This window comes from Symphodus melops (assembly GCF_947650265.1).
Source record: "Symphodus melops genome assembly, chromosome: 20".
Taxonomy (NCBI): Eukaryota; Metazoa; Chordata; class Actinopteri; order Labriformes; family Labridae; genus Symphodus; species Symphodus melops.
In genome coordinates this window covers 1882207-1907188 of record NC_136710.1, presented here as the reverse complement: position 1 = coordinate 1907188, position 24982 = coordinate 1882207, and the positions used below count along the sequence as shown (strand labels likewise).

The window sequence follows — 24982 nt, the reverse complement described above, 5'->3', positions numbered from 1 at the left end:
ATGGACATGCGGGGTGGTCTCTCTCTCTCTCTCTCTCGCTCGCTCGCTCGCTCGCTCGCTCGCTCCTCGGGAGGCTGACACTTCCCTTCATGCGTCTGACCGCTCACAGAAGGGGGGATGAATGGAGGGGTGAAAGAGCGGAGAAGAAAGAGGGTGCAGGGAAGGATGAGCAGCAGACGGACATCTAAATGCTCGCCCCGCCGATCTATTGGCAGGACACACACACACACACACACACACACACACACACACACGTCAGACACAGACGCACAACACGTTTGCTTTTTCGTGAACACTCGTGAGAGAAAACTTTTTTTTTTTTGGTTCATCTTGCTTGAACAGACTCTTAGAAATGTGGGTGTGTGGGGCGTCATGGCTCTTTGTCTCCCACCCCGGGACTAATAAAGTTTTTTTTTGTTTTTTTTTTTGTTTTTAAATTGAAGTGAGCGAGTCCCGGTCGGGTTCATGTGTGAACGCAGCAGCTCAGAGTCGTCATTCTGGTGGTCGGCGTGGCTGCACATCACCCGACTCCAGAGATCGATCGTTGTACGTCCAGTCCACACGCCACACGCCTGTCGTCATAGAAACGATGTCACGGCGGGGCGATTCCACCGGCACGTGACATCGCAGGCGTCGCGGTGTCGTCACTCCTCGTCTTCTTCACTCTTCCGCTGGGCTCGGGCGCTACGCGACCTTTGACCTGCTCGCTCTCATCTGTGACTCGACCAGAGACGAACCCCTGTGTGTGTGTGTGTGTGTGTGTGTGTGTGTGTGTGTGTGTGTGTGTGTGTGTGTGTGTGTGTGTGTGTGTGTGTGTGTGTGTGTGTGTGTGTGTGTGTGTGTGTGTGTGTGTGTGTGTGTGTGTGTGTGTGTGTGTGTGTGTGTGTGTGTGTGTAGTGTGTGTGTGTGTGTGTGTGTACTGTGTGTGTGTGTGTGTGTGTGTGTGTGTGTGTGTGTACTGTGTGTGTGTGTGTGTGTACTGTGTGTGTGTACTGTGTGTGTGTGTGTGTACTGTGTGTGTGTGTGTGTGTGTGTGTGTGTGTGTACTGTGTGTGTGTGTGTGTGTGTGTGTGTGTGTGTACTGTGTGTGTGTACTGTGTGTGTGTGTGTTTCTCGGCCCCTTTCTCAACTTCCTGTACTGTGTGTGTGTGTGTTTCTCGGCCCCTTTCTCAACTTCCTGTCCTGTCTGTGGCCGGTCTTATCGGCATGACAACAGGTCAGGTGGTGGTCACAGCAGCAGAGTTATCCAGCGACCTGATTGGATGGGAAGGTGAGCGGCAGTTCACCTCTTCCGATTGGTGGTCAAGTCGTGGTCACACAAACACACACACACATTAATAAAGATCTTTGAGTCTTTTAATTGCAGACACGGGTACACACACACACACACACACACACACACACACACACACACACACACACACACACTCAGTGACCGGGTCAGGTCATTGTTCTGTGTTATCAGTGGTGACCTCTCCATCAGGCTCCCCGATTGGACCTGCATCTACACCCCTTCCTGTGTGTGTGTGTGTGTGTGTGTGTGTGTGTGTGTGTGTGTGTGTGTGTGTGTGTGTGTGTGTGTGTGTGTGTGTGTGTGTGTGTGTGTGTGTGTGTGTGTGTGTGTGTGTGTGTGTGTGTGTGTGTGTGTGTGTGTGTGTGTGACTGCAGTCACTTCATGGTCAAACCAAGAAGTCGAGACTCCTGAACGGCGCTCACCTTTCACTCGTTTCCTGTTTTGGGGGTCGTTGCAGAGTTTAATTTTCAGACGATCAAATTCTGCAAAATTAGATAAATTAAATAAATAAAAAAAATTGTTCATATAAAACAAATATTTTAGCCCATTATTGTATTTTAAAATCCGTTTTTAAAAAGTGAACTTCACTAACATCCGTTCAGCTGTATTAGTTTAAAGAGTGTGAACCCAACATGAACCCTCGGCCGGGAGTTCACCTCGACTAAAAGTGTCTGGACTCAAATCGACTGTTAAAAAGTGTCTGAGGTCAAAATGACCTTTTTCTTAAAAAAAAAAAAAAAAGAAGTGCTCAGATTCAAATTGAGCTCGGAGCTAAAAGCTGCTGTTTGTTTTGGAGTCCTCCGTCTTTATTTGCTTTATCGGAGCAGCTCCCAGCAGGCCGCTCTGACTCCTTTATCGTCTCCCCGTATCTCCCTCGCTCCTTCCTCCTCCTCCTCCTCCTCCTCCTCCTCCTCCTCCTCCTCCGTAACATCCAGTTACCCTCCGCCTGACCTCCCTCCTTTCCCCCCTTTCTCTCTCTCTCCGGCTGCACCGTAATATTTCCACCATCATTCTTTCTGAGTTTTCCTCTCTCTCTCTCTCTCTCTCTCTCCCCACCCCCCCCCCCTCTCTCTCTCCCTCTCGCTCGCTCGGCCTCCTCACGTCTCTCCATCTGCGGACTGTCTAATTGACAGCTCAGACCCCTGGTTGAACCACCAGCTTGTTCTTCCCCTGCACTCCTTCCATTTTAGCCCTGTCACTTTTTTTTTTTTTTTTTAAAGGGTCACACAACTTTCCCTGTCACTGCTGGGGAGGGAGAGAGAGAGAGAGGGAGGGAGAGAGAGAGAGAGGGAGGGAGGGAGAGAGAGAGAGAGAGAGAGAGAGAGAGGGAGGGAGAGGGAGGGAGGGAGGGAGGTGAGATTAGGAGAAGAGGGCAGATAAAGGAGAAAGTGAAGGGGACAAGCGGAGGAAGAGGAACATTAGTTACTTATATAAGCGAGGTGGCTGAGAGTTCAGAGGAAACTGCCTGTGACACCAAGACGCAAAAAAAGGTAATTTGGGAGCCGTTTAAGTCGCTCCTGTCAAATAACGCCGGGTCACTTTTTTTTTAATACCGTTTCCTTGGATTGTCCAAACTCAGTACGGGTACGAACACTTGATATGTGGTTATAAAGAAACGCGTTCAGAAAAGATCGGAAAACACTGTTCACAGTACTGAGTGGATAACGAGCAGGGGGTCAAAATGACCCGCGAGGACTTCTAGAGGGTTCTGTTTCTGGACAATGAAGATGACTCTGAAGGGCGATCTTGGCTGATGGGAGTGATGAAGATCTTCAGGTCCAGACATCCGTCACTGTCTGCTGTGATTCCCCCCCCCTCCAAGTCTCCTCGTGGGTCACTTGGTAGAGTCGCTCGTGTCTCCAGCAGAAGGTCGGGACTCGATCGATGTCCGACATTAAATCAGCTGCTGCAAAAAGAGTAGAACAACTGTGACTAAAGATCAGCTGAAGGGTTTCCCAAAAAAATCTGTCGAGCAACTGAGATGGAGTAAAATAGTCGGATCACACCGCGCCCCCCCTCAAGCATCGTCCAAACCTTCTTGGAGGATCCCTTTCAAAGCAGTAGCCAGGTCTTTATCTGCTGTTGGATCGGGGGGGGGGGGGGGCAAGTCTGCACCAATCCACCCTACAAGCACTTCCCAGCTTCTGGCTTACTGGATCTCATTCCCCTGATCTGGACCCAAAGCTCAGGACCACGTGTGAGGGGATGTGAACCTGAACCTGGTCTCAAACTTCACCGGCCCAAAGAGCTTCTCAGAACAGACGAGTCAGAGACCACGTGACCCTGGATGTTATTACGTCCTTTTTCCAGACCCGTGAAGAAGCTCAGCGAGCTCCGTCGGCTGCTGCTCTGACGCTCACCTCTCACCTCTCCATGTAGGGGAAGAAAAACGCAGCACGACTCCCCTTCAGGGAGCGATAAAGCATCCTGATTTTATCTCCTCTGCCGCTGTCTTTTATTACCGCCACACATGAGGAGCGGCGGGCGGACCCACGGCGGGTTCATAAAGCACCCGCCCGTACGCTGACGGAGGGCCGGGCTGTGTTGTGGTTGCTGGCAGCAGAGGCTGCAGGCAGATGTACAAAGATGCAAGCTTTTGGTTTTAATTTAATTTCTGGCCCTCCGCTGAGAGAGAAAAATGAGCTCCCTGTTGAGAAGCGATAACATCCAAAGCGTTCGCCGCTGCAGGCTGCTTTTCACAGAGAGGCTTCACTTTTAAAAATGTCCGACGAGTCGACGCAAAGTGTGAAAGTAAAAGTCGTGTGGACAGAAAGTCTCGCAGGTCAGCCCGCCGGCGCTGAGCGATAACCCTTTGAATCTGACCTCTGACCTCTCGGGGCTTTCAGAGGTTAAGAGCGCTCTCGGGGGGTTTCGGGCGATGTCGTCATCCAGACTCCTGACTTTTCTCTTCACTGGGAAAAAAAATCATTAATTCTCTCCGTCCAGACTCCACAGTTTCTCTAAAGTACAAAAACCTCCGGCGGGTTCGTCCCGATGAAGATCCGCTGGAATGCCTTCATAAGTTTAAAGTGGGAGCAGGCTGCAGACACGTGTTGAAAGGTCAGACCGGCTGTGATTGACAGCTGTCAAGACTCTGCGTCCACACGCGTCTCTCAAAGACGTTTTCCTGCTTTTCTTTTGTGTGTTCTTGAGGTGAAACATTGTGCAGACAGAAAAGCTCTCAGGTTGTCAGGATTTGTCAGTAAGTGCAGGCAGTGACCTTTGACCTCTGATTTGAGATGATGCGGGTCCTAACGACAGACGAGTCTCAAAGCCAGTCTGTCAGAATCCTGGTCTCTTCTGAGGCGGACTCCAAGTCGATCCAAACGATCAAACGGACTCGACCTTTTAAAAGCGGCGTTGACAGACTTCGCCTTTTTACCTGTGAATAATAACAACACCATATAAGGAAATCGTTCCCGACTTGGCCGTCGAAGAGAAAAGGTCTCGTGTGCGGTGAAGTCAGAGTAGATAAATGGACGGATGATGGATGGTGCTTAGACGCTGAGATGGACGGGTGCCAGGAAGTCGACCCCCCCCCCCCTCCTCGTCCTGCTTTTAGTGACCTTTGACCTCCTGAGACGGACAGCTGAGAGAGGAGGTGATAGAGGGTTAAAGTGAATCTGCAGCAGCTTGAATCACGATCATTTTAGTTTCTTTTTTTTTTTTTTGGGATAAACGTACGTCGTCACATCGCAGCAGCAGCGTTACATAATGGCGAGCCCTCGACTGTAAACATGATGCATTCTGGGTGACCCTGACTTACCGCCATTAGCAGCGGGAACACGGCAACTCCCTGAAGGTCCCAAACAAATAAATCCTGCCTGCAGCCGGAATAACTATTAACAAGTCTGCTAAACACCGAGGAGGAGGAGGAGGGTGAAATAAGTTCAGACAGAGAGGAAGAGGAGGATGGAAAGAAAGGAGGAAGAAAGGAGGACAGGTGCAGGGAGAAGAGGAGGACACAAGGAGACAGGTAGAAAGAGAGGAGTAGGGTGAAGGAAAGGAGAGAGGAGGTATAAAGAAAGGAGGGAGGAGACGAAGAAGAGGCAGATGAAGGAAAAGTTATGAGGCTGAGCGAGAGAGACGAGAACGTGAAGGAGGAAGGGGAAGGAGGGAGGGAGTGAGGGAAGGAGGGAGGGAAGGAGTGAGGGAAGGAGTGAAGGAGGGAGGGAGTGAGTGAAGGAGGGAGGGAAGGAGGGAGGGAGGGAGTGAGTGAGGGAAGGAGGGAGGGAGTGAGGGAAGGAGGGAGGGAGTGAGGAAGGAGGGAGTGAGGGAAGGAGGGAGGGAGTGAGGGAAGGAGGGAGGGAGTGAGTGAAGGAAGGAGGAGTGAGTGAAGGAGGAGGGAGTGAGTGAAGGAGGGAGGGAGTGAGTGAAGGAGGGAGGGAGGGAGGAGGAGAAGCCCATTAGCGGAGGAGAAATGAGAGAAAACAAACAGGAATAGTGAGGAGAACACGTCACTTTGTTTTCTGCCCCCCCCCCCCCCCCCCCCAAGAATAAGAGGAAGCAATAATCAGTGTGTGTGTGTGTGTGTGTGTGTGTGTTAGAGGAGACAGGAGCGATAGCGCTGGGGAGGTCATGGCGAGGTGAGAGAGGGGGGAGTGAGACGGAGGGAGAAGTTCAGCGAGAGGTGAAGAGAGAGACCTGCCGTTTTCTCCCGTGTGTGTGTGTGTGTGTGTGTGTGTGTGTGTGTGTGTGTGTGTGTGTGTGTTGTGTGTGTGTGTGTGTGTGTGTGTGTGTGTGTGTGTGTGTGTGTGTGTGTGTGTGTGTGTGTGTGTGTGTGTGTGTGTGTGTGTGTGTGTGTGTGTGTGTGTGTGTGTGTGTGTTTAGGGTGAATCGGGGGTCAGGTGTGTGCGTGCCAGGAGGACCTGCTGGCTCGTGTGTGACTCGTGTTTTTTTGGAGCGAGCCGCACTCTTCTTCTTCTCTTTTCCATTTTCATCCGTCTTATCTGTCCTCCCGTCTTGTTTCACTTCTCCTACTGCTTTTGCCCTCGCTCACACCCCTCCTCCCTCACCTCCTCCTCCTCACCTCCTCCTCGCTCACCCCCTCCTCCCTCACCTCCTCCTCCCTCACCTCCTCCTCCCTCACCTCCTCCCCCCTCGCTCGCTCTCTCCAAACTTACTACTGACCTCAAGTTCACCCAAACTCGCCGTGCTCCTCTCCTCGTCTCCTCCTCCTTTTTCGTTTCTTCTTCCTGTCTCCTTTTTTTTCCCTTCTCATGTCACCTCACCTCCTTCTCTCCTTCCCTTTCCTCCTCATTCTTCTTTCCTCTCCTCCTTTCTCCTCTCATCTTTCCTTTTTTTTTTTACCTCCCCATCGCCACTTGATTTCCTTCCTTACCTGTTTTGACCTCTTCTCTCCTTACTCTCCTTTCCTTGCTGGTTCCTTACCTCCTCCCTCCTTTCTCCATTTTTTTCTCGTCCTTCCTCTCGCTCACCCTTTACCTCTCCTTCTCGTTACCTTCCCTTCATTTTCACCTCCTTCGCTGCTTTCCTCCTCCTCTTTTTGTTTCCTACTCCCTTGGAGCATCTCTTTCCTTTCCTTCCTTCCCTCCTTTTGAAATGTCTTCTTCCTTTTTTTTGTCCTAAACTTTTCTCTTTCCCATATCCTCTCCTTGTTTCCTCCCTTCTTCTGTCTCCTCTTCTCCCAAGTCTTCCTCATCTCGTCTCCTCTTTACTTCACCTCCTCCCTTTTCCTTTCTCTCGTCTCCTTTCCTCTTCTATTCCTCGTCTCCTTACATGTCTCCTTCACTCCTTCCTCCGTCCTTATTCTTTCTCCTCCTCCTCCTCCTCCCTCGCACTCACACCTGTATTTCCTACCTCTCCTCCTTTCCTAGTCCCTTTGTGAAAACCTTACACACACACACACACACACACACACACACACACACACACACACACTGTCCTGTGTGTGTGTGTGTGTGTGTGTGTGTGTGTGTGTGTGTGTGTGTGTGTCTAATTAAGAACTGACTGTTTTATTTGTACCTGTTTATGTGCTCGCTGTGAGTTTGTGTCTGTGCTCGTTTATTTTGGGAAGATTAGCGGGTCAAACTTCGGCCGTGCGAGGGTGAGTTCAGGGACAAAAGGAGAGAGAGAGAGAGAGAGAGAGAGCGAGCGAGAGGTGAATAGAGAAGTGAAGGGAGCAGAGGGAGAAGAGAAGTGTGGGAAGACGGAGCGAGCGAGGAAGAGAGCAGGAAGTTGGACTCGGCCGTCGGACTGACAGGAAGTTTTAACTCGGCAGCGTTCAGGAGCACTTCCTGTTTTCATGGAGCGCTCACGTGAGGTGAAGTCAGGTAAACGCCGTCACCTCGTCACCCGGCGTGAGCGGGCGCCGCGTGACTTCAGCACTTTGAAAAGGGCTCATCGATGACGCCGTGAAAAAAAAAACCAGAGACGACACTTGGAGGATTTTTTTTTTTTTTTTTGTCCCGTAGAGCGCAGCTCGTCCGTCCCGTCTCCATGGCAACGGTCTGTAAGACAACGGCTCCGTTACTTTTTTACTACGCTCAGCTGGCGTTTCGTTTTTCTGTGTTCATATTAATGCGCCATGCTGTGCGTCCTCGCTGTAGGAGCACGACGCTCCACATACACACAGTCAGACGTGCACACACACACACACACACACACACACACACACACACACACACATTCACACACACACACCTGCCCCTGTAGACGATACAGGGGGCGTCACTTCCTCTCTCCAGATAAACCACGATAATCAGATTGAAGGCGAAACGTCACAGGGGGCGGGGCTTAAATATTGCTGCTTGAAACAGCGGTCACTTGACTTTCTGTAGCCAATCAAATCCCTCGAACCCGAGAAACTTATTTTATCTGAACTCTCCAAACTTCTCTAATCTATCCATCTTTATTTTCTCTCTCTCCCCCCCCCTCTCTCTCCCTCTCCCTCCCCCCCCCTCTCTCTCTCCCTCTCCCTCTCTCTCCCTCTCCCCCTTCTCTCTCTTTCTCTCTCTCTCCTTCTCTCTCCCTCTCTCCCTCTCTCTCTCTCTCTCCCTCCCCCACATGTGGTTTTGCTCGCCCTCCCTCCCTCTCCTCCTCTTCTCTCATCCCTCGCTCACATATGGTTTCTCTCTCTGGATCTGTGTGTGTGTTTGGTGTTACCCAGAGTTCACCGGGGCTCCCTGCTCATATATATAAATGTGTGTGTGTGTGTGTGTGTGTGTGTGTGTGTGTTAGGTAGAGTTCAGTAGGGCAGCAGCAGGTTATGCAACAGTTTAAAATGTAGGTCATTTAAAGGAAGCCCCCCCCCATTCACCCCCCCTCCTTCTGTTCCTCCCTCGTCATCGTCGTTTGTTTACCTGAATTCGTCCACTTGAAAGAATCCCACAAGTTGAGCAATCCAGAAGTTTCTTTTTCTTTTTATGGAAGTGTTGTGTTGATGTTGAACAGAAACATCCGGTGCTTTGCTTCGATCCGGTGTTCAACTCCTCTTTTTTTCTTTCCTCCAGCTCCTGGACCTGTTCACGCAGTGGGATTGGTCGACCTACCTGGCCGACTACGGGAAACCGTCCTGCAAATACCTGAGAGTGAACCCGCACAGCGCGCTGGCCCTGCTGGAGAAGTAAGAAGCTCCTCCCCCATCCTCCGCTCTCTCTCTTTTAAACACACACATCAGCTCATTATTTAAAAACAAGAAGAAGAAGTCGAGCTCTGCCTCGGTGTCATGTGCTCATGTCTGTCTCCTCTCTGTCGTGTTTGGCAGGTTTTTAAAGCCGTGAGTATCGTTTGTGTGCGAGTGATCGTAGCATGTTACTAAAAGAACGAGGTCCCCACATTGTCACTCACACACTCACACTCACACACTCTCACGGGCTCAAATGTTTGCGCCATTGTTCGGTACAGTCCGGTTGACCTTCCTTAATCCTCTCAGTCTCGTGTTGTGTCTCCGGACCTCCAGAGAGGACCCAGGCCTTGGTGGTCCTTGTCTGTGCCCAGGAGGATGCACCCTGCTGGGGCTCGTTTGCTCCGCTGCCCCCCCCCCCCCCCGATCTTCCTGGAGGTCCTTCTAACAGGTCCACTGTTCTGCTACCGAACACTCAGCGTCACATGTGACAGAATGAAAAACGCACACAGACTGAAAACCCGTCGAGCTGGAGCGCGGCGTGTGTGTGTGTGTGTGTGTGTGTGTGTGTGTGTGTGTGTGTGTGTGTGTGTGTGTGTGTGTGTGTGTGTGTGTGTGTGTGTGTGTGTGTGTGTGTGTGTGTGTGTGTGTGTGTGTGTGTGTGTGTGTGTGTGTGTGTGTGTGTGTGTGTGTGTGTGTACTGAGCATGCTCGGACTGTCGTGCACTTGAATGCGCCGTTTGATCGTCTGCAGTGCGTGATGTTGGACGTTATTGATGTGAAACTAAAAAAATGTTTGCTGATGCGTTTACTCCTTCACTTCCTCCTCTCCTCCCTCCGCCCCTCTTCGCTCGCTCGCTCTCTCTCTCTCTCTCTCTCTCTCTCTCTCTCCTCAGGATGAAAGAGACGAGCAGGAAGAACAACATGTTCGCCCAGTTCAGGAAGACGGACCGCGACAGACAGAGACTCATCGACACCGTCATCAAACAGCTACGCAACCTCATCGCACAGCACCACGCCTAGAGCGCCCGCCACCACCCCACCTCCATCCGCCGTCACCCCATTGGCTGATTCGAAACCATCCAAAATCCTCTTCATGCATCTATTAAAGCTTAAACCGCTACCTGCGATGCACGCACCTCAACGCCACTGGTCCGCCATTAAACCATAAAACCAGCATCCTGAAGGACCAGGTTGAATCTGCAGCAAGTCGTCACTTCTTCGAGGGATTTAAGCTGCTGATTTCTGCAGAACTTCACATTTTCAAACATCTTATCTTCCACCAAACTCCTCGTGACACTTCTCTGAATTTAATCTCTGAGTCGTTAAAAACAAAAAGAAGAAACGGGCGCCGTTCATGTCTGTCGGCGTGCATGCCTGTTTTCATCACCGGTGTGTGCATGAAGTGGCGTCTTCATAATCCGTGCTTCCTTGACATCAGGTTTTGGGGGGGGACGGTTAAGAAAAATCGATGCTAGTGGCTAACGAACCGAATGCTACTGCAGCGTCGGTTAGCGTGTGATAAAGAGGGATAATAATCCAACATGGCAACCCTTTCATCACTTAAACCTGTTAACACTTGAATGGGCCACGCGGATCATTCATCCCATCTTCTCGAGCACAGTGTGTGTTTTGGGAATAACAAAAAGGGGGATGATGTCCAAACATGGCAACCCGTTCCTGCGCTTCCATTTACACATATTAGAATTGTTGCTTTGGTGTTTTTTCTGCTTCTCATATTTGATGAACTGGGTCTTAAAGAGGGGGTTAGTGCCCCCCAATCTGGCAACCGAGCAGTGTTTGATTTGCTTGGTTGGACTAATTTGTGTAGAGTGTTGTACTAATGCGAGCACACACACTTTAACGTCTTCCATACACATGAATCAGCTGTGTGTGTGTGTGTGTGTGTGTGTGTGTGTGTGTGTGTGTGTGTGTGTGTGTGTGTGTGTGTGTGTGTGTGTGTGTGTGTGTGTGTGTGTGTGTGTGTGTGTGTGTGTGTGTGTGTGTGTGTGTGTGTTTGAGCACATCTTCACTTGATTACTTTGGACTAACATGGGTCTCTTTGTTTCTGTTTTTCTGCTTTTGTCTTGAACTTGGGTGCAATAATAATGTAAACTGCAGCAGTGTGTGTGTGTATGTGTGTGTGTGTGTGTGTGTGTGTGTGCGTGTGTGTGTGTTGGTGGTGGCGCTTTACAAAGGGATACAAACCTACAGCGCGTGCGAGTGTGTAAGAAGGGAACTAAACTCTTCCTCTTCTTCTGTCCAGTTCGTAAGTTGCCATGTTTGATTTATTAAGCGACACCATGTTGTGTGTGTGTGTGTGTGTGTGTGTGTGTGTGTGTGTGTGTGTGTGTGTGTGTGTGTGTGTGTGTGTGTGTGTGTGTGTGTGTGTGTGTGTGTGTGTGTGTGTGTGTGTGTGTGTGTGTGTGTGTGTGTGTGTGTGTGTGTGTGTGTGTGTGTGTGTGTGTGTGTGTGTGTGTGTGTGTGTGTGTGTTAATGCAGATTTGTGTGTGTGTGTTTTTTCCCCTCCATCTTTAGCTGTTTATCTTTTTTTTGTGGTGTTTTTTAAGGGAATCCGGCCGTCATCTTTGAACGTGCCTTTGCTGTATTTTTGTTGTTTTTCCTGCCAATAAAGCGGCAGCAGCGCGGCGGAGGCGTGGCAGCAGCGCGGCGGAGGCGTGGCAGCAGCGCGGCGGCGGCGGCGCCGTGTCGGGACACATTTCACTGAACGTTCGAGAACGAGCAGGAAAAAATAAAAAGTCTTAATGTAAAGTTTGTTTTCATCCACACGTCGTCTCCTGGAGCGTCGCTGTGAAACAACAATTGTGTAAATTCTAGTTTTGGTTGGAAAACGTCTTATAAAGTGAATTTTCAAGGTCTGGGTTAGCGAGGTTAGTGAAGACCACACTAATCCAGACCAGCATGCTCAAGGGCCGAGGCAGGACCAAGACAGGACAGATCCTGAAGGGGGGGCGCTCGGTGGAGATGAGACCACTGAGAGCGTTTATTATTAAAACCTGAATTATTAGCTTCGCTCTTTAGCTCGTCCTCGGCTCCCGTCGGCTCTCGGTGTCCTGACTCCTCCCCCTGCTGCCGCCGCCGCCGCCTTCTACTTTAGTTTGATGTATTTGTGAGCAGATGAGATGTTTCCTGCTCTGTGCACACTGTTCATGTATGAAACCACTAACGAATGAATTTAAAGTCAAATACTAAAACAGCTGCGAGGAGAAAACGGAATAAAAGGAAACGTGATGAGAAAATGTCGACTCTTCATTTCACTGATCCTGAGGCGGCGTGCTGACGGCGAGCGATTCGCCAACGGTGGAAAAGTTGGATCTCATGTTATCTTTTTGTTTTTGGAGGCTTTTTTTAACGCATGTTATTTAAGACACGGGGGGGGGGGGGGGTCTGCGAGGAAGGAGCCACAGGTGGGATTCAAACCCATCAGATCACGTTACTTTGATGTAGCTTAGCATGATTGAGTCGTTATGCTAAGCTACGCTAACCATCGCCCCAAAACTGGGTCTTTAACCGTCGAACAAGAAAACGTTCAGATTAACAAACACCTGTTACTCTCTCTCTCTCTCTCTCTCTCTCTCTCTCTCTCTCTCTCTCTCTCTCTCTCTCTCCTCCCCCCCTCCCCCTCCCCCTCCGTGTCCCCGATTGACCTTTGACCTGAGAGACAGCAGGCTGTCTGCAGTGAGCCTTGTGATTAACGAGGACTTTCTCCTGACTCAGTGTGTGTGTGTGTGTTCTTGTTCAGTGGAGGGCAGCGACTCGAGTCCAAAGCAACACAAACTCTCTGCGTGTGTGTGTGTGTGTGTGTGTGTGTGTTCCAGAGGCCCTTAGAGGAGCGGTGGAGCGCTCGATGCCTCCCCGTCCGTCCTCTCTCTGCTTGTTGCACATTTCCAGTTTCAAAAGTTCCCTCAAACGTTCGTGTCCTGATTTGAGCTCCGTCACGTGAAGGTTGGATTCAGCCCGTCTGGGGTCGCGTCATCGGACCTGTCGGGGACCAGAACCTTCCTGCTCCTGGTTTGTGTGTAGAGTCAGATCACCTGAACAGAACCTGATCTGAGACCAGCAGCAAATCCCTCTTTCTTATTTATTTTTATTTGTTTATTTTTTTCCCACAGTTAACCAAAACACTTCCTCTTTGGATTGAACTATTTATTAATTTGCAGGACAAAAAAGAACAATAAAAAAAAAAAAAATCTCCACAGGTGAAGCAGTCATGTAGGAAAAAAAAATAAGTTGAATCTCAGATGTGAAAAAAAGAGACGTGTGTGTGTGTGTGTGTGTGTGTGTGTGTGTGTGTGTGTGTGTGTGTGTGTGTGTGTGTGTGTGTGAGAGAGAGAGAGAGACACTCGGAGCTCGCTCTTCCTGCAGCTCTGGACACTTTGAGTGTTACAAGATGTGTGACAGAGTGTGTGTGTGTGTGTGTGTGTGTGTGTGTGTTATCTCATCACGACTCGTCTGACAGCCTCGCTCTGCGTCTCTGAGCCTCCAGACCCCCCCGAATAAAACCTCTGCTGTCTCCAGTCTTAGAGAGAGAGAGAGAGAGAGAGAGAGAGACAGTCAGTGTCAGTATCTCTCTCTCTCTCCCAGACACGATCTGCCTCCTCTTTTTGCATGTTGCTAATCTGTGTGTGTGTGTGTGTGTGTGTGTGTGTGAGATATATTCCACTTTGTGAGATTTGGCACACGAGGAAGAGATGAACGGCTAAGTTTAGAAACAGGAAGTCATCTGTCAAAACATTGTGGAAAAACTTCCTTCAAACAAATTTGAAACCACAGCAGCAGCAGCAGCAAGTGGAGGAGGAAGCGAAGACGCAGCCTCGTGTGCTTCCTTCAAAAAAAAAAAAAAAAAAAAAAATTGTGACCGGTGCAGACAGACGGGGTAAATAAATGCTTTTCATTCAACACGCTGCAAACTTCAGGCCACTCCTGCACACGTCGGCGTCCTCAGTGCAAAACAAAACCAACAGTTCTCTTCTTCTTGAGATAAAGTGACGGCCTGCTTGGAGTTGGCTTGCGTGTCATGTGGCGCCCGTTTGAGAGACAACCACCGTAAAAATAATCTGCTCATCAGATAATCTGAGAGTTTAACTTCTTCCTGCAGAAACACAAAGAGAGAGAGAGCGAGCGAGCGAGCGCACACACCTCAGTGACCAGCGGCTGGAAACAGGAAGACAGGTGACTTTTTTTTTATGCTTCAGCAGCATTGTTATGGATACTTTCATGCTAAAGAGTGTGTGTGTGTGTGTGTGTGTGTGTGTGTGTGTGTGTGTGTGTGTGTGTGTGTGTGTGTGTGTGTGTGTGTGTGTGTGTGTGTGTGTGTGTGTGTGTGTGTGTGTGTGTGTGTGTGTGTGTGTGTGTGTGTGTGTGTGTGTGTGTGTGTGTGTTTTTTTAGTTCTTCCTTAAGTTTCTAAAAAGCTCACACACAGTTTGTTCTTTTCCCCCCAAAAAACAGATTTTTTTGTTTTAAACTTCTGAATGCTCCCGAACACACACACACACACACACACACACACACACACACACACACAGGTCTAATGAAGACGGATGGGACAGCGCACACACTTCTCCTCGACCCTGCGGTTATTGATGAGCCTGAGAGGTCAGAGGTTACAGAAACACCCACTGTGTGTGTGTGTGTGTGTGTGTGTGTGTGTGTGTGTGGAGCTTTTACTTTCTCTCTCTCTTTTTGTCACTTTTTTTTCTGCAGCTTAAGAACAAAATGAATTCAGATTTTTATTTCTGCACTTATCTGTGTGTGTGTGTGTGTGTGTGTGTGTGTGTGTGTGTGTGTGTGTGTGTGTGTGTGTGTGTGTGTGTGTGTGTGTGTGTGTGTGTGTTCTTGGTGTGCCTTCATGGTAAATACAGAAACATTAAAGTGTCGGGCGGTATTACTGTAATTGCCGTTTCAGATGTGATTGGATACAGACGTCGGGGGGGTTCAAACGTGTGTGTTTGTGAGTGTGTGTTTACATTCTAGAGTATGAGTGAGTGAGCGAGCGAGAGAGAGAGAGATCCTGGTGGGCCACTGACTAACAGATTATCGTTATACTGTAGTTTCAGGGAAGTGAGCAGCTTTGGTTTGCTGTGTTTGTTCTTAGAAACACGTCATGATGTCAGAGAAAGGTTCAAACATCACAAACGCAGGATGTCGTACGGTGCAAATACTTGATACTCCATTATCGACAAAACACTTCTAAAAACCCCAACTGGGGAAAAATTTACTTCTTTTTTTTTTGAGTAAATATTTTCTGTTTCGATTTAAATATTTTGAGAATTTTTTTTTTGTTTTTTGCTTTTTATCTTCACTTAACTTTGATTATTTTCCAGATTTCATTTTTTCGAAACTTGACTTTATCTCGTTTTTTGTTTTTTTTAAGGAACTATTTGAAAAACATCCAATGAATTTGAACTTTTCACACCACAGCTGATGAAACGAAACACGAGTTCAAGAATTTAAACATTTAAAGATGAGTAAAGAGTGAAGAAGCACACACACACACACACACACACACACACACACACACACACACACACACACACACACACGCTTGAGTCATGGAGCCCAGATGTCTTTATTTGCCTCTTCGCCCCCCTCTACAACAGAACGACTGTTGAAGTCAGACACAAACGCTCGTAAAACACGATTTAACACAAACACACACTCATTCCAGGCGCCAATTAAGCGTTCCACACACTCATACGCACAAACACGTTTGCATTCTCGTGAACTCACCGCGTTGACCCGATGAACTGTGTTGTGCAGCTGACGGCGGTGTGTATCATCATGGGAAACTGATGCTACATGTGTTATCTATAAACTCACTGATTAACAACAGTGTGTGTGTGTGTGTGTGTGTGTGTGTGTGTGTGTGTGTGTGTGTGTGTGTGTGTGTGTGTGTGTGTGTGTGTGTGTGTGTGTGTGTGTGTGTGTGTGTGTGTGTGTGTGTGTGTGTGTGTGTGTGTGTGTGTGTGTGTGTGTGTGTGTGTGTGTGTGTGTGTGTGTGTGTGTGTAACGTACGTGTTTTATAACATGTTTCACACACACTCTCTCTCTCTGTACCCAATGTGCACTGCAGACTCAGAGTTTCGGGGGTGTGAGTGTCGCCAAGTTGGCACCGAAACAGTGAGAAAGTCAGCGGGAGATCTGACACACCAATGACACGCAGGGCGGTTCAACGCTGAGCAGCGACGTTATCGACTTTTTTTTTTTTTTTTTTTGGTTCTGCTCTTAAAATGAGAGTCCGAGGCTCGGCATCGATTTAATCCAGAATATACTACTGGAAAAAAAGAAGCAGAAACAAAGATGTTGATTTCTTCATGATGAACCCAAGCGGGCAAAGATGGATGGATTGATTGATTGGTGGATGGATGGGATCATAACGAGATGAATGGATTGGTTGGTGTAACACTAAGTCTTAGATAGTGAGGTGTTACTGTGTAACTCTGTGAAACATTAAACTAAAATCACGATTTTCACTTTTCTGCTCACATTAAAAATAATTTAATTTGTAGCTGAAACACATAAAAAAAAGTCATCAGAACACCAAAACTAGTTTGGCATATTGGATTGATTGGTCAAAAACCATAATCCATAGATACACGCTGCTATCAAGCACATCTAAAAACGTGATAGTGTTGCACAAAACAAAGGCTAAACATGAATCAAAGAGAGAAAACTGAATAAAAAAACCTCCCGATGAGATGGGAGGAACTGGAGCGGGTAAGATGACTGAACTGAAAAAAGAGAAAAATCAACCGGACGCATCTGGCTTATTATATGTTTCTAAAGATGTCTGTCATCTCTTTTTCAATCTGGTACATTGTTGATTGTTTGGTTTTGTTTGAAAGAAAACCACAGCACATAAACCTCACTGTCTTTGACGCTACATTTGCCTCTCCGTGCCTCATTTGTTTCTGTCATTTATCACATCATTTTGCCATTAAAAACATGCTGTTTGCTGCGTTCTGTCCTCCCAGCATCGCTCTTCTTCTCTGCACGGCTTCTTCAGCAGAACCACCATTTGTCTCATCAAAAGAAATACTTTCATCCTTGAGATTTTTATTTTTTTTTTTTACGTCAAAGTCCGTAACTGTGACCGCTAAAAGGCTGGATTGGGGTCTGTCTGTCTATCACACTAAAACAAAGAGATATTTTTGTAATTTAAAACATTCTCCATCACCACCAGTAGCAAAATGGATCCCTGAGGAGTCTCGGAGGTCCACAGACGCCTCTGAGAGGAGGAGCACATGGTAAAAAGACAAATGTTTTGCTTCTGATTATATCATTTTCTGCCTTCAGGGAGGAGCTAACGCGATAGCTTTTTATCTAATGTGGAGTTTTTAATAGTCCTGTTTGTTGCGTCTTTTCAAGCTCAACTCAAAACTGTCCCGCTAAAACGATGATGTACCATTTTAATTGGTGACGTAATACGGCAAGCTAGCTATTCAATATACCCAATAACAAAGGTTTTTAGCTTTAGCTAATGTTAGCTAGCTTAGGTTAGTTAGCTACTCTGCAACTTAACTTCCCTGCTTCGGTCTTACACCGATTGTTTTGTAACAACAAAAATAGCTTATTTTCGAAAATCAGTATTGATTAGCATAGCTTAGCCACATTGTTCATTGAAGACAGAAGGTTTTTAACGTGTTACATAAAGCATAGAAATGATGAGGCCAGTGCAATATTTTACAATTTCTTTACTCAACATTAATCAAATATTGATCAGTGGTATACAGTTAAAAAAAAACACACAATTTTTAAATTCAAAGCTTGCAGAGGTTGAAAGTGTGTAAACATGGCCCCAGTGTATCTGAGCTTAACCTTGCTAAACCTTAACCCTGCCACTTGGACGTTTTTTTTGGCAATGTTGTTTTGGCGATAGAGATGTCAGACTAGACTTCTGGCATGTTTCGTTGTTTTTATTTCGAGAACTTTTCGGGCACAAGAGTGGTTCGAGATACTCCAAAAAAGACAAAATACCTCAAACAAAATAGTAAAGTCAAGTAAGAGAATAAAACAATCTGGGACTGTAGCTGTACAACCTCGCCAAAGGCTCATTATCAGTGTTTAAGGAAGGCAAAATATCCCAGATACTTCCCTTAGGCAACAATGAGGGTTTCAAACCCACAACCTAACAGTCCACCAAAGCAATTTTTGAAAAAATAAAAAAATCTGAACTGTCTTCTCTGTCAGACATAAAGCCACGGCTGGAAACACACAGATCTGATCAAATGAAGCCCTAATTAAGTTGTCGCACACTAACCTCGTGGAGCAGCACAAAAAAAACCCACATCCTAGTTCTTACTCAGAAGTCTTCCCACAAGTCCCGATCCAGAAAATTTGGCGAGGAGGGGGAACGGCCACTTTGTACTTAATTAGTTCAAGGAATCTGCATGAAATCCTGTTCTGTTTTACCACACTTAGTCACTGACCCCGGATCTTGCGGGCATCAAAGCCAGCACAGATACTTCTCTTCTGTTCAGTTTCGCTTGTTTTTTTTTTTCGTTGTTTTTTTTCTCATGAAGCAGGTCTGTAGTCAATCAAATGTGCAAAGAAAAGACTTCTCTTGCAACAACAAAAAAAACCGAATCAAAAACGTAGGGCTCGTCTTAATGAATTCATAAAGCGTTTATTAATAGTCCTAAAAGCGAGGCGAAGTGTCGAGTGCCACGTGGGAAAGCCTCCATCTCGCCATTAACGTGAACCCTTCGCCACATCTGTAACTTCTGAATGACTTCTTTTTTTTTTTTTTTGTCAGATGCTTCTGGTTTTCTTTGCTTTTCTTATGTTTTGTTGTTGTTGTTGTTGTTTTTGTTTTTCCGCTCCGCCAGGTCTTTTTTTTTTTTTTTTTTTTTTTTTTTTTTTTCTAATTGTTTATTCGTAACCACCGGTTCTGCAGATGCCCTGCTGCTCAACACACAGCTTTAATTTTGGTAAAGAGGTTACCCAAGAGCCAAAATGATGATAAAATTTGCGAGGCTAATTGGTGCAGCCTGTGATTACATAGCAAAAAGTTCACCAACCAATTTAGATTAATTTAATAAAAAACCTTTGTGATGATCATCTTTTTCCACGATTAGAACATCCTTTCCTCTCCGAAGGTTATCCAAATTGATGTTTACTCCAGTCAGTCTAATTATGCATCTGCCTCATGGAACCTGGTGGTCCCCTCAAGGCCCCCTAATATGTGGCTTTAAAACCGGAACGGTGCTTTATCGATGTATTTTTGAAAGAGTGTGACGCCGACATTGAGTGAAATTGTAAAACCCAAACCCGAAAGCAGAGAGACATTTTTTTGGCAATTTTGTCACTACTGTGACTTCCCGTAATTCCCTGCCACTGTTTTCGCTCTGAAACAGCCACAAATAAAAAAATAAAAAAACAAAAGGCTGGCGACGTGCGTCAGAGTTCAAACGAGTTCTTGGCTGTTTTTTGTTTTTTTAACTCCTTGGAAGTCTGACTGTGTCGCCTGTGGATCCGTGTGGTATCGTGAATCGTGCTGTGAACCTGTGCGTATGTGAGCTGAATCAGTCGGCAGCATGTGATGATGTCAGAGCTTGTTGACCTTTACGACAGTGGGCGCTCTAATATAACTGAGGCTGCATGTGTCACAATGAGGTCATTAGTGTCTTGTTTTGGGCTGTCTCACGACCCCCCCCCCTTTTTTTTTTCTTACTGAATATTTAGTCCGTTTAACTTTTATGCTTTACATCTTGACTTCATTTCATGGAATTTCTTGTTTTTTATTATATTTTTGAAGTTGGTCTTTGTATCCAAAATATGTTTTTGTAAACTGCTCATGTTCCCAGAAATGTTATAATTTTCCCTGAGCCCCCCTCATATTAGCCCACTTAGCCCCCCTAAAGCCTTAGCTAAACACCTCGGCGGTAAAAGGTTGCTCTCGGGTCAGAGGAAATTGAAAATACATTCGCTAGCAAAACTCACACGAATCATCACACACACTCTGAGTGTGTGTGTGTGTGTGTCTGGGACAAACTCCCCAACTGTCACACACCCTCCTCTGTCTGCACACGGGCTAACTGAGGTGAGCGAGTGTGTGTTTAGATAAAGTGTTAAAAGCTCAGACAGACATAGCAGTGGAATGTAAAGATAAGACGTGTTGTGCTTATACAATGAAATGCACACACTTTGCACGGCCGCCACACCAAAGTGGTAATTATCTAACTTACACACATAATGGCGTTAATGGGCTTAAGCACCGACAAACCTTCCTGTCGTTTCTGACCTGGAATGGAAACATTGCAAGCCCCGACACATTATACAAGAGTTCATGGCCTCGTAGTGGAAGGATGAATTCATTCAAAGCTCCGGTACAGGATTTGTTTTTGTTGGTGAACAAGAATCTTAGCTGGTTTGAACCTTCGTTGAACTCCGATTGCACAGATTAGGTGGCAGTAATAACATTTTTTTATTTATAGCAGGGAATCAGCTTTGAATCAGAGCTGCTTTCCTCAACATCATCAACTCCCCTGCTGTTTTGTTTTTTTCCATTACAACGCTGAGATTCAATTAAAGATGCATGAATCAAACCAGATCTGGGGTTTTTTTTTGGGGGGGGGGGAGGGGTTGAAACTAAACCTGATCCTTTATGGGACAAAAGCACGTTGTTTCCTGACCCAAAGACCGAATGAAGCAACAGCACTGAGAGAGTGGGAGTGATCTGATTTTGTTCACAAGATCTCAAAATACTCAAACTGCGCGTATAAACTGGATTGCACACTGTGAGTCATTTTCTAATGGAAGCAAACAACACCACATCATCTGCAAAGAGCCCAACGTCAACCCGGAGCTGGCTGTAGCTAGCAAGCTAAGAAGAAGCGGTACGGCTCATGAATGGATGAAGATATAGATGAGATGTGAAGTAAACCTGAAAAGATAAAAGGCTCACCCACTTCACCACGACCAGAATAGACTGCATTCCTTCCAGATCTGAGGTTTCTTAATGGTACAAACTTTTCTTTAGATATATATCGGTATTTTGGGCTAGCACTGCTAGCTAGACAGTTAGCAAGTAAAGACGGTGCAGAGAGTCGAACCACTAGCTGCTGCATGGCAGACTTTGCCTCTGTACATGGAGGCAATGCTCTACCAACTGAGCTTGACCAACTCCCCCCGGAATATCTCAGCTACACCTGTCGCTAACCGCAGAGCTTGGGGCCGTCTGCTAATGTTAGCATGTTAGCATTTTTAAGACAAAAAGATTGACCGTCTGAATTTCGTTGGCAGTTTCCATCAACTATTGTAGGCCAAAAGGAGCGAAAAAAAGAAGAAGAGTACACCAATGTTTCCTTTACTCTTTCACAGTCAATCAAGTCAATACGATCAGATTGATCTTGTAAATCTTTGGAGGGAACCTCTGAGCAAAACGTTTTTGAACTGAAAGCCAAATAAAGCAGTTCCTACTGGCTTTGACCAGCTACAACACTTAAACTGTGATTATGGTTTCTTTAATGCTGCCAACAGTGTCCATTACATCACTGGTGTACCCATAATCACCGTGAAGAATGCCTGCCTCTGGTATTAGTGATATAATGCATGATCTTAACTGTAACAAACACCCAATCCAACATAACCATGGATGGCATTCGGTCAAGTGTTTTCTGGATAACTGGAAGTTCTGGAAGTTGAACTGAGGAGATGAAACCCAATAAACAACCTGTTGATGGATCTTTTTTTTGTCGTTGGACGGACAAACACAAACTGATCTTTAAAGGAATTAAAGGAAAACCTTCTAGTTCAACAAGTCCACACTATGACAATCATGATGCTCAGATTCCAGTCCTTTTAAATCTGCTGTAAGTTTGTATTTTTGTGTCTTTTTTTTTTTTTTTTTTTTTGAAGACAACAGTGTGTAAATGTGCTGTGAAATGGTGCTATCCATGGTGCTGACACTCCCACCGTTTCACTCCCGTTTAGCTTCACGTCCTTTGGATTTTTGCGCTTTTGAAAACATTTTGGAAGAAGTTGGACGTGAACGTGAACTCGCCTCCGACGGTCGAACCAAAGAAAGACAACAAACGATCTCTAAAAATGTTGTTTACTGGCAGATAGCAGACTGAACTTTACATACTTGACTCACCACCTTGGTCATCCCAAGGTCCAAGTACAAGGCTTTAGAGGGGGAGGGGGAGGGGGGGGGGCTCGCATTTCAAACATAGCCGCTAATTGGACCGTAGCACTGTTGTTATTTTATTGTTGTGTTTTAGTAGTACTGCTTTTAATCTTGTTTTTACACTTGAATGCACCTTGTGCACCATGTGGTACTGATAGGTGCTATACAAATGAAATGTGATTGATTGATTGATTGATGCTTTGCATACACATCCATGTGTGCAGAGTTCCCTGTCTGTACTGTTTCCACGCTGTGCAGATTTTTGCCTAATCTGCGGTTGTTGTTTAGAGAAACAGGATGTTCTGTGCATGAATGAGCGGGTTTGTTGTGCTGCAGGATTTACATCCGTTACACTCAGCTTTTTCCTTTATGATAATCCACAGGTCACCTGCATGTTCGCTGAGCTCAGACACATTTCACATCCATGGAGGTTTGGTTTTTGCAGCAGCAGCAGCAGACAATGTTTCCAGCTTTGTTGTTCAGCTTTCTGACTTTTTTGGTTTAGGTTTAAATCTCGGCCTTAAAGAGTCAAAGTCAGAGTTACTGCCATGTTATGTCTATTTGAATTGTTTTTGATATAAGAAATAAGAAAATATATATAAACATTTAAAGAGCGATAAAAAGTTGATTGATTCACAACCTCTCTCTCATGTCACAAGTGAAGATAGTGTGTGTGTGTGTGTGTGTGTGTGTGTGTGTGTGTGTTTGAGGATTTGAAATCAGTGAAACCAACTCTTCAAAGGAAACGAAGAAAAGGATTCACATCTTTAACTCAACAAGTCAGAAAATCAAAAGTTCACACTTTTTTTTTGTTCTTTCTCTCCCTCCTTTAAATGTTCCCTCTTTCCTCCTTTCCTCCTTTCTGGCTGGCTGCCATGTGTTTCTCCTCCGCTAGGCGGCAGCATTGAGCCGTTTTCAGAGAAGGGGAGAGAGACGCCGGACAGAAGAGAAAGAAAAGGAAGAGAGAGAGAGAGAGAGAGCGAGCACCCTGAGGTTAAATATTTTAAAAGCAGCATAAATCCCTGCGAGATGTCTTCCATATGTCCCGCTCTCGGGGAGATAAAGAGACGGCGCGAGCCGAGGACAGAGTGGAAGAGACGTGAGAAGAGATGACAGATTGAACATTCGTAACAAGCTGATGTGTTCAAGAAAAAAAAAAAGCAACTGTGTCAGAAAAGTCTCTGTGATCTCCTGCAGGTGTGTGTGTGTGTGTGTGTGTGTGAGAGAGAGAGAGAGAGAGAGAGAGAGAGAGAGGGAGGGAGGGAGAGAGGGAGCCGGGGTCAGGGCCTCCGCTCGGCCCCTCTCTATTACACAACTGATCACAGTCTGAGGACCTAATTGGAGCCAGTCATTTTCTTTGGCAGGGCAGAGCGTGGAGAACAGCCCCGACTCCTGCGCCCGCATCGATCCGCAGGCGTCCTGAAGGCGAGGGACACGACGGGGACACGACGGGGACACGCGGAGCGGGACGAGAGCGCGCGAGAGCTGACCTTAAAGTCACCGGACGCTTCAGCTCCCGAGTCAGAGGTGAAGGACGGATGAGACAGATCGAGGCGTCAAAAGTCAGAAGAGAAGGAGGAAAGTGATGAAGTCTGGGAGCGCAGTGGTTCGTAGTGGTTCCAGTATGTCGAGCGCCCCATGTACAGAGGCTTCAGTCCTCATTGAAGCGGCTGACGGTTCGAATCTGACCGCGGCCCTTTGCTGCACTTCACCACCCCCCCCCCCAACTGTCTCCTTCTACAGCTGTCCAATCAAATGAAGGCAAAAATACCACACGCGCGCACACACACACACACACACACACACACACACCCCAAAAAAAGAGAAACAAAAAAAGTCTGTCTACTAAAAGGTGAGGAAGAAGAAGAAGACTTTTTTCCCACATGGCACCAACTCTCCCGTCTCACTTTTGTTGTTAGTTTGATTGATTGATTGATTGATTGATTGATTGATTGATTGTGCAGCAGTGATTTGCTTCCGATGCTTTTTTTCTTATTGTTTGTTATATTTTTAGTGTCGCCCGCTAAAAGAAGTTTACAATAATTCCTCCGGTCTGCAGGTGATTAGTTCAAGAGTGCGCACGTTCTGCACGGAGACACGAGTCATAAAAGTTACTGCAAGTCCTGTCTCTCTCTCTCTCTCTCTCGCTCTCTCTCGCTCTCTCTCTCTCTTTGGCGCGCTGCCAGCTCCAGCACGCTCCAAGCCTCCTCTCCTCTTGCGCCGCTCACTTTACACCAACCCCTCCTCTTCTGAGGGGAGGAGGAGGAGGAGGGGGGGAGGGAAGAGGGGGGTCCTCCAAGAGCTGAAAGAGGTGGAGCAGAGGGGAGGGAGGGGAGTCTCTCTCTCTCTCTCTCTCTCTCTCTCTCCCTCTCCCCCTCCAGCCGACGCTGGGGTGAGGTGGGGTGGGACTGGAGGGGGGCGACGGGAGCCCTTGGCCGCCTATTCGCCTTCCAGTTGCCTCCGCACTATATAAACACTCATTGGTGCCTCTGGCTTGACGCACACACTCTTTACGCACGCATCCACACACACACACACACACACACACACACACGCACACACATTACTGAGGGTGACTTGTATATGTAGAGAGAGAGAGAGAGAGAGGGAGAGAGAGAGGAGCCCTTCAGAAACAGAAAGGTACACAGAGAAGAGAGTGGACGACAGAAAGTAAGAGAAGGAGAAAGAGGACGGTGGCTTCTGAGCATCTTCTCACTCCTGCACGCTCACGGATCTTTAAGTCTTCACTCTACTTCCTCCTCCTCGTGCTCGCCTCACAGAGAGATTAACACCTTTTTTGGGGGTTTTTTTGAAAAAGACATTTTTTGTTCTTTTTAATTAAAAAAAAAGAAGAAAAAAAAGAATCTGGAGTTGAGAAGACACGCGATTCCTGGAAGACTTATTTTTTGTCATTTTTCCCCCTCAAATCAAAATCTTTCCATCTTTTTTTGAA

General features: G+C 46.8%; 1 protein-coding gene and 1 long non-coding RNA gene across 6 annotated transcripts in view; both read left to right on the top strand.

Moving 5' to 3' along the window:
• The window catches only part of exoc6b (exocyst complex component 6B), a 65327-nt gene extending 53189 nt beyond the window's left edge, over positions 1-12138 (top strand). For 2 of the 5 annotated variants that reach the window (XM_079371145.1, XM_079371141.1), the window contains 3 exons: positions 8767-8879; positions 9775-11228; positions 11381-12138. In XM_079371145.1, the coding sequence (XP_079227271.1) occupies positions 8767-8879; positions 9775-9901 (240 nt within the window). In that variant the 3' untranslated portion in view covers positions 9902-11228; positions 11381-12138. The remainder of the gene's footprint in view (positions 1-8766; positions 8880-9774; positions 11229-11380) is intronic. The other 3 variants (XM_079371144.1, XM_079371143.1, XM_079371142.1) reach the window with 3 other exon arrangements.
• A 1707-nt stretch (positions 12139-13845) lies between these two features.
• On the top strand, positions 13846-16103 carry LOC306841701. Its single transcript, XR_013781563.1, has 3 exons — positions 13846-14071; positions 14426-14495; positions 15973-16103. It is a non-coding gene; the product is annotated as an uncharacterized lncRNA (long non-coding RNA).
• The last annotated feature ends 8879 nt before the right edge of the window (positions 16104-24982 follow it).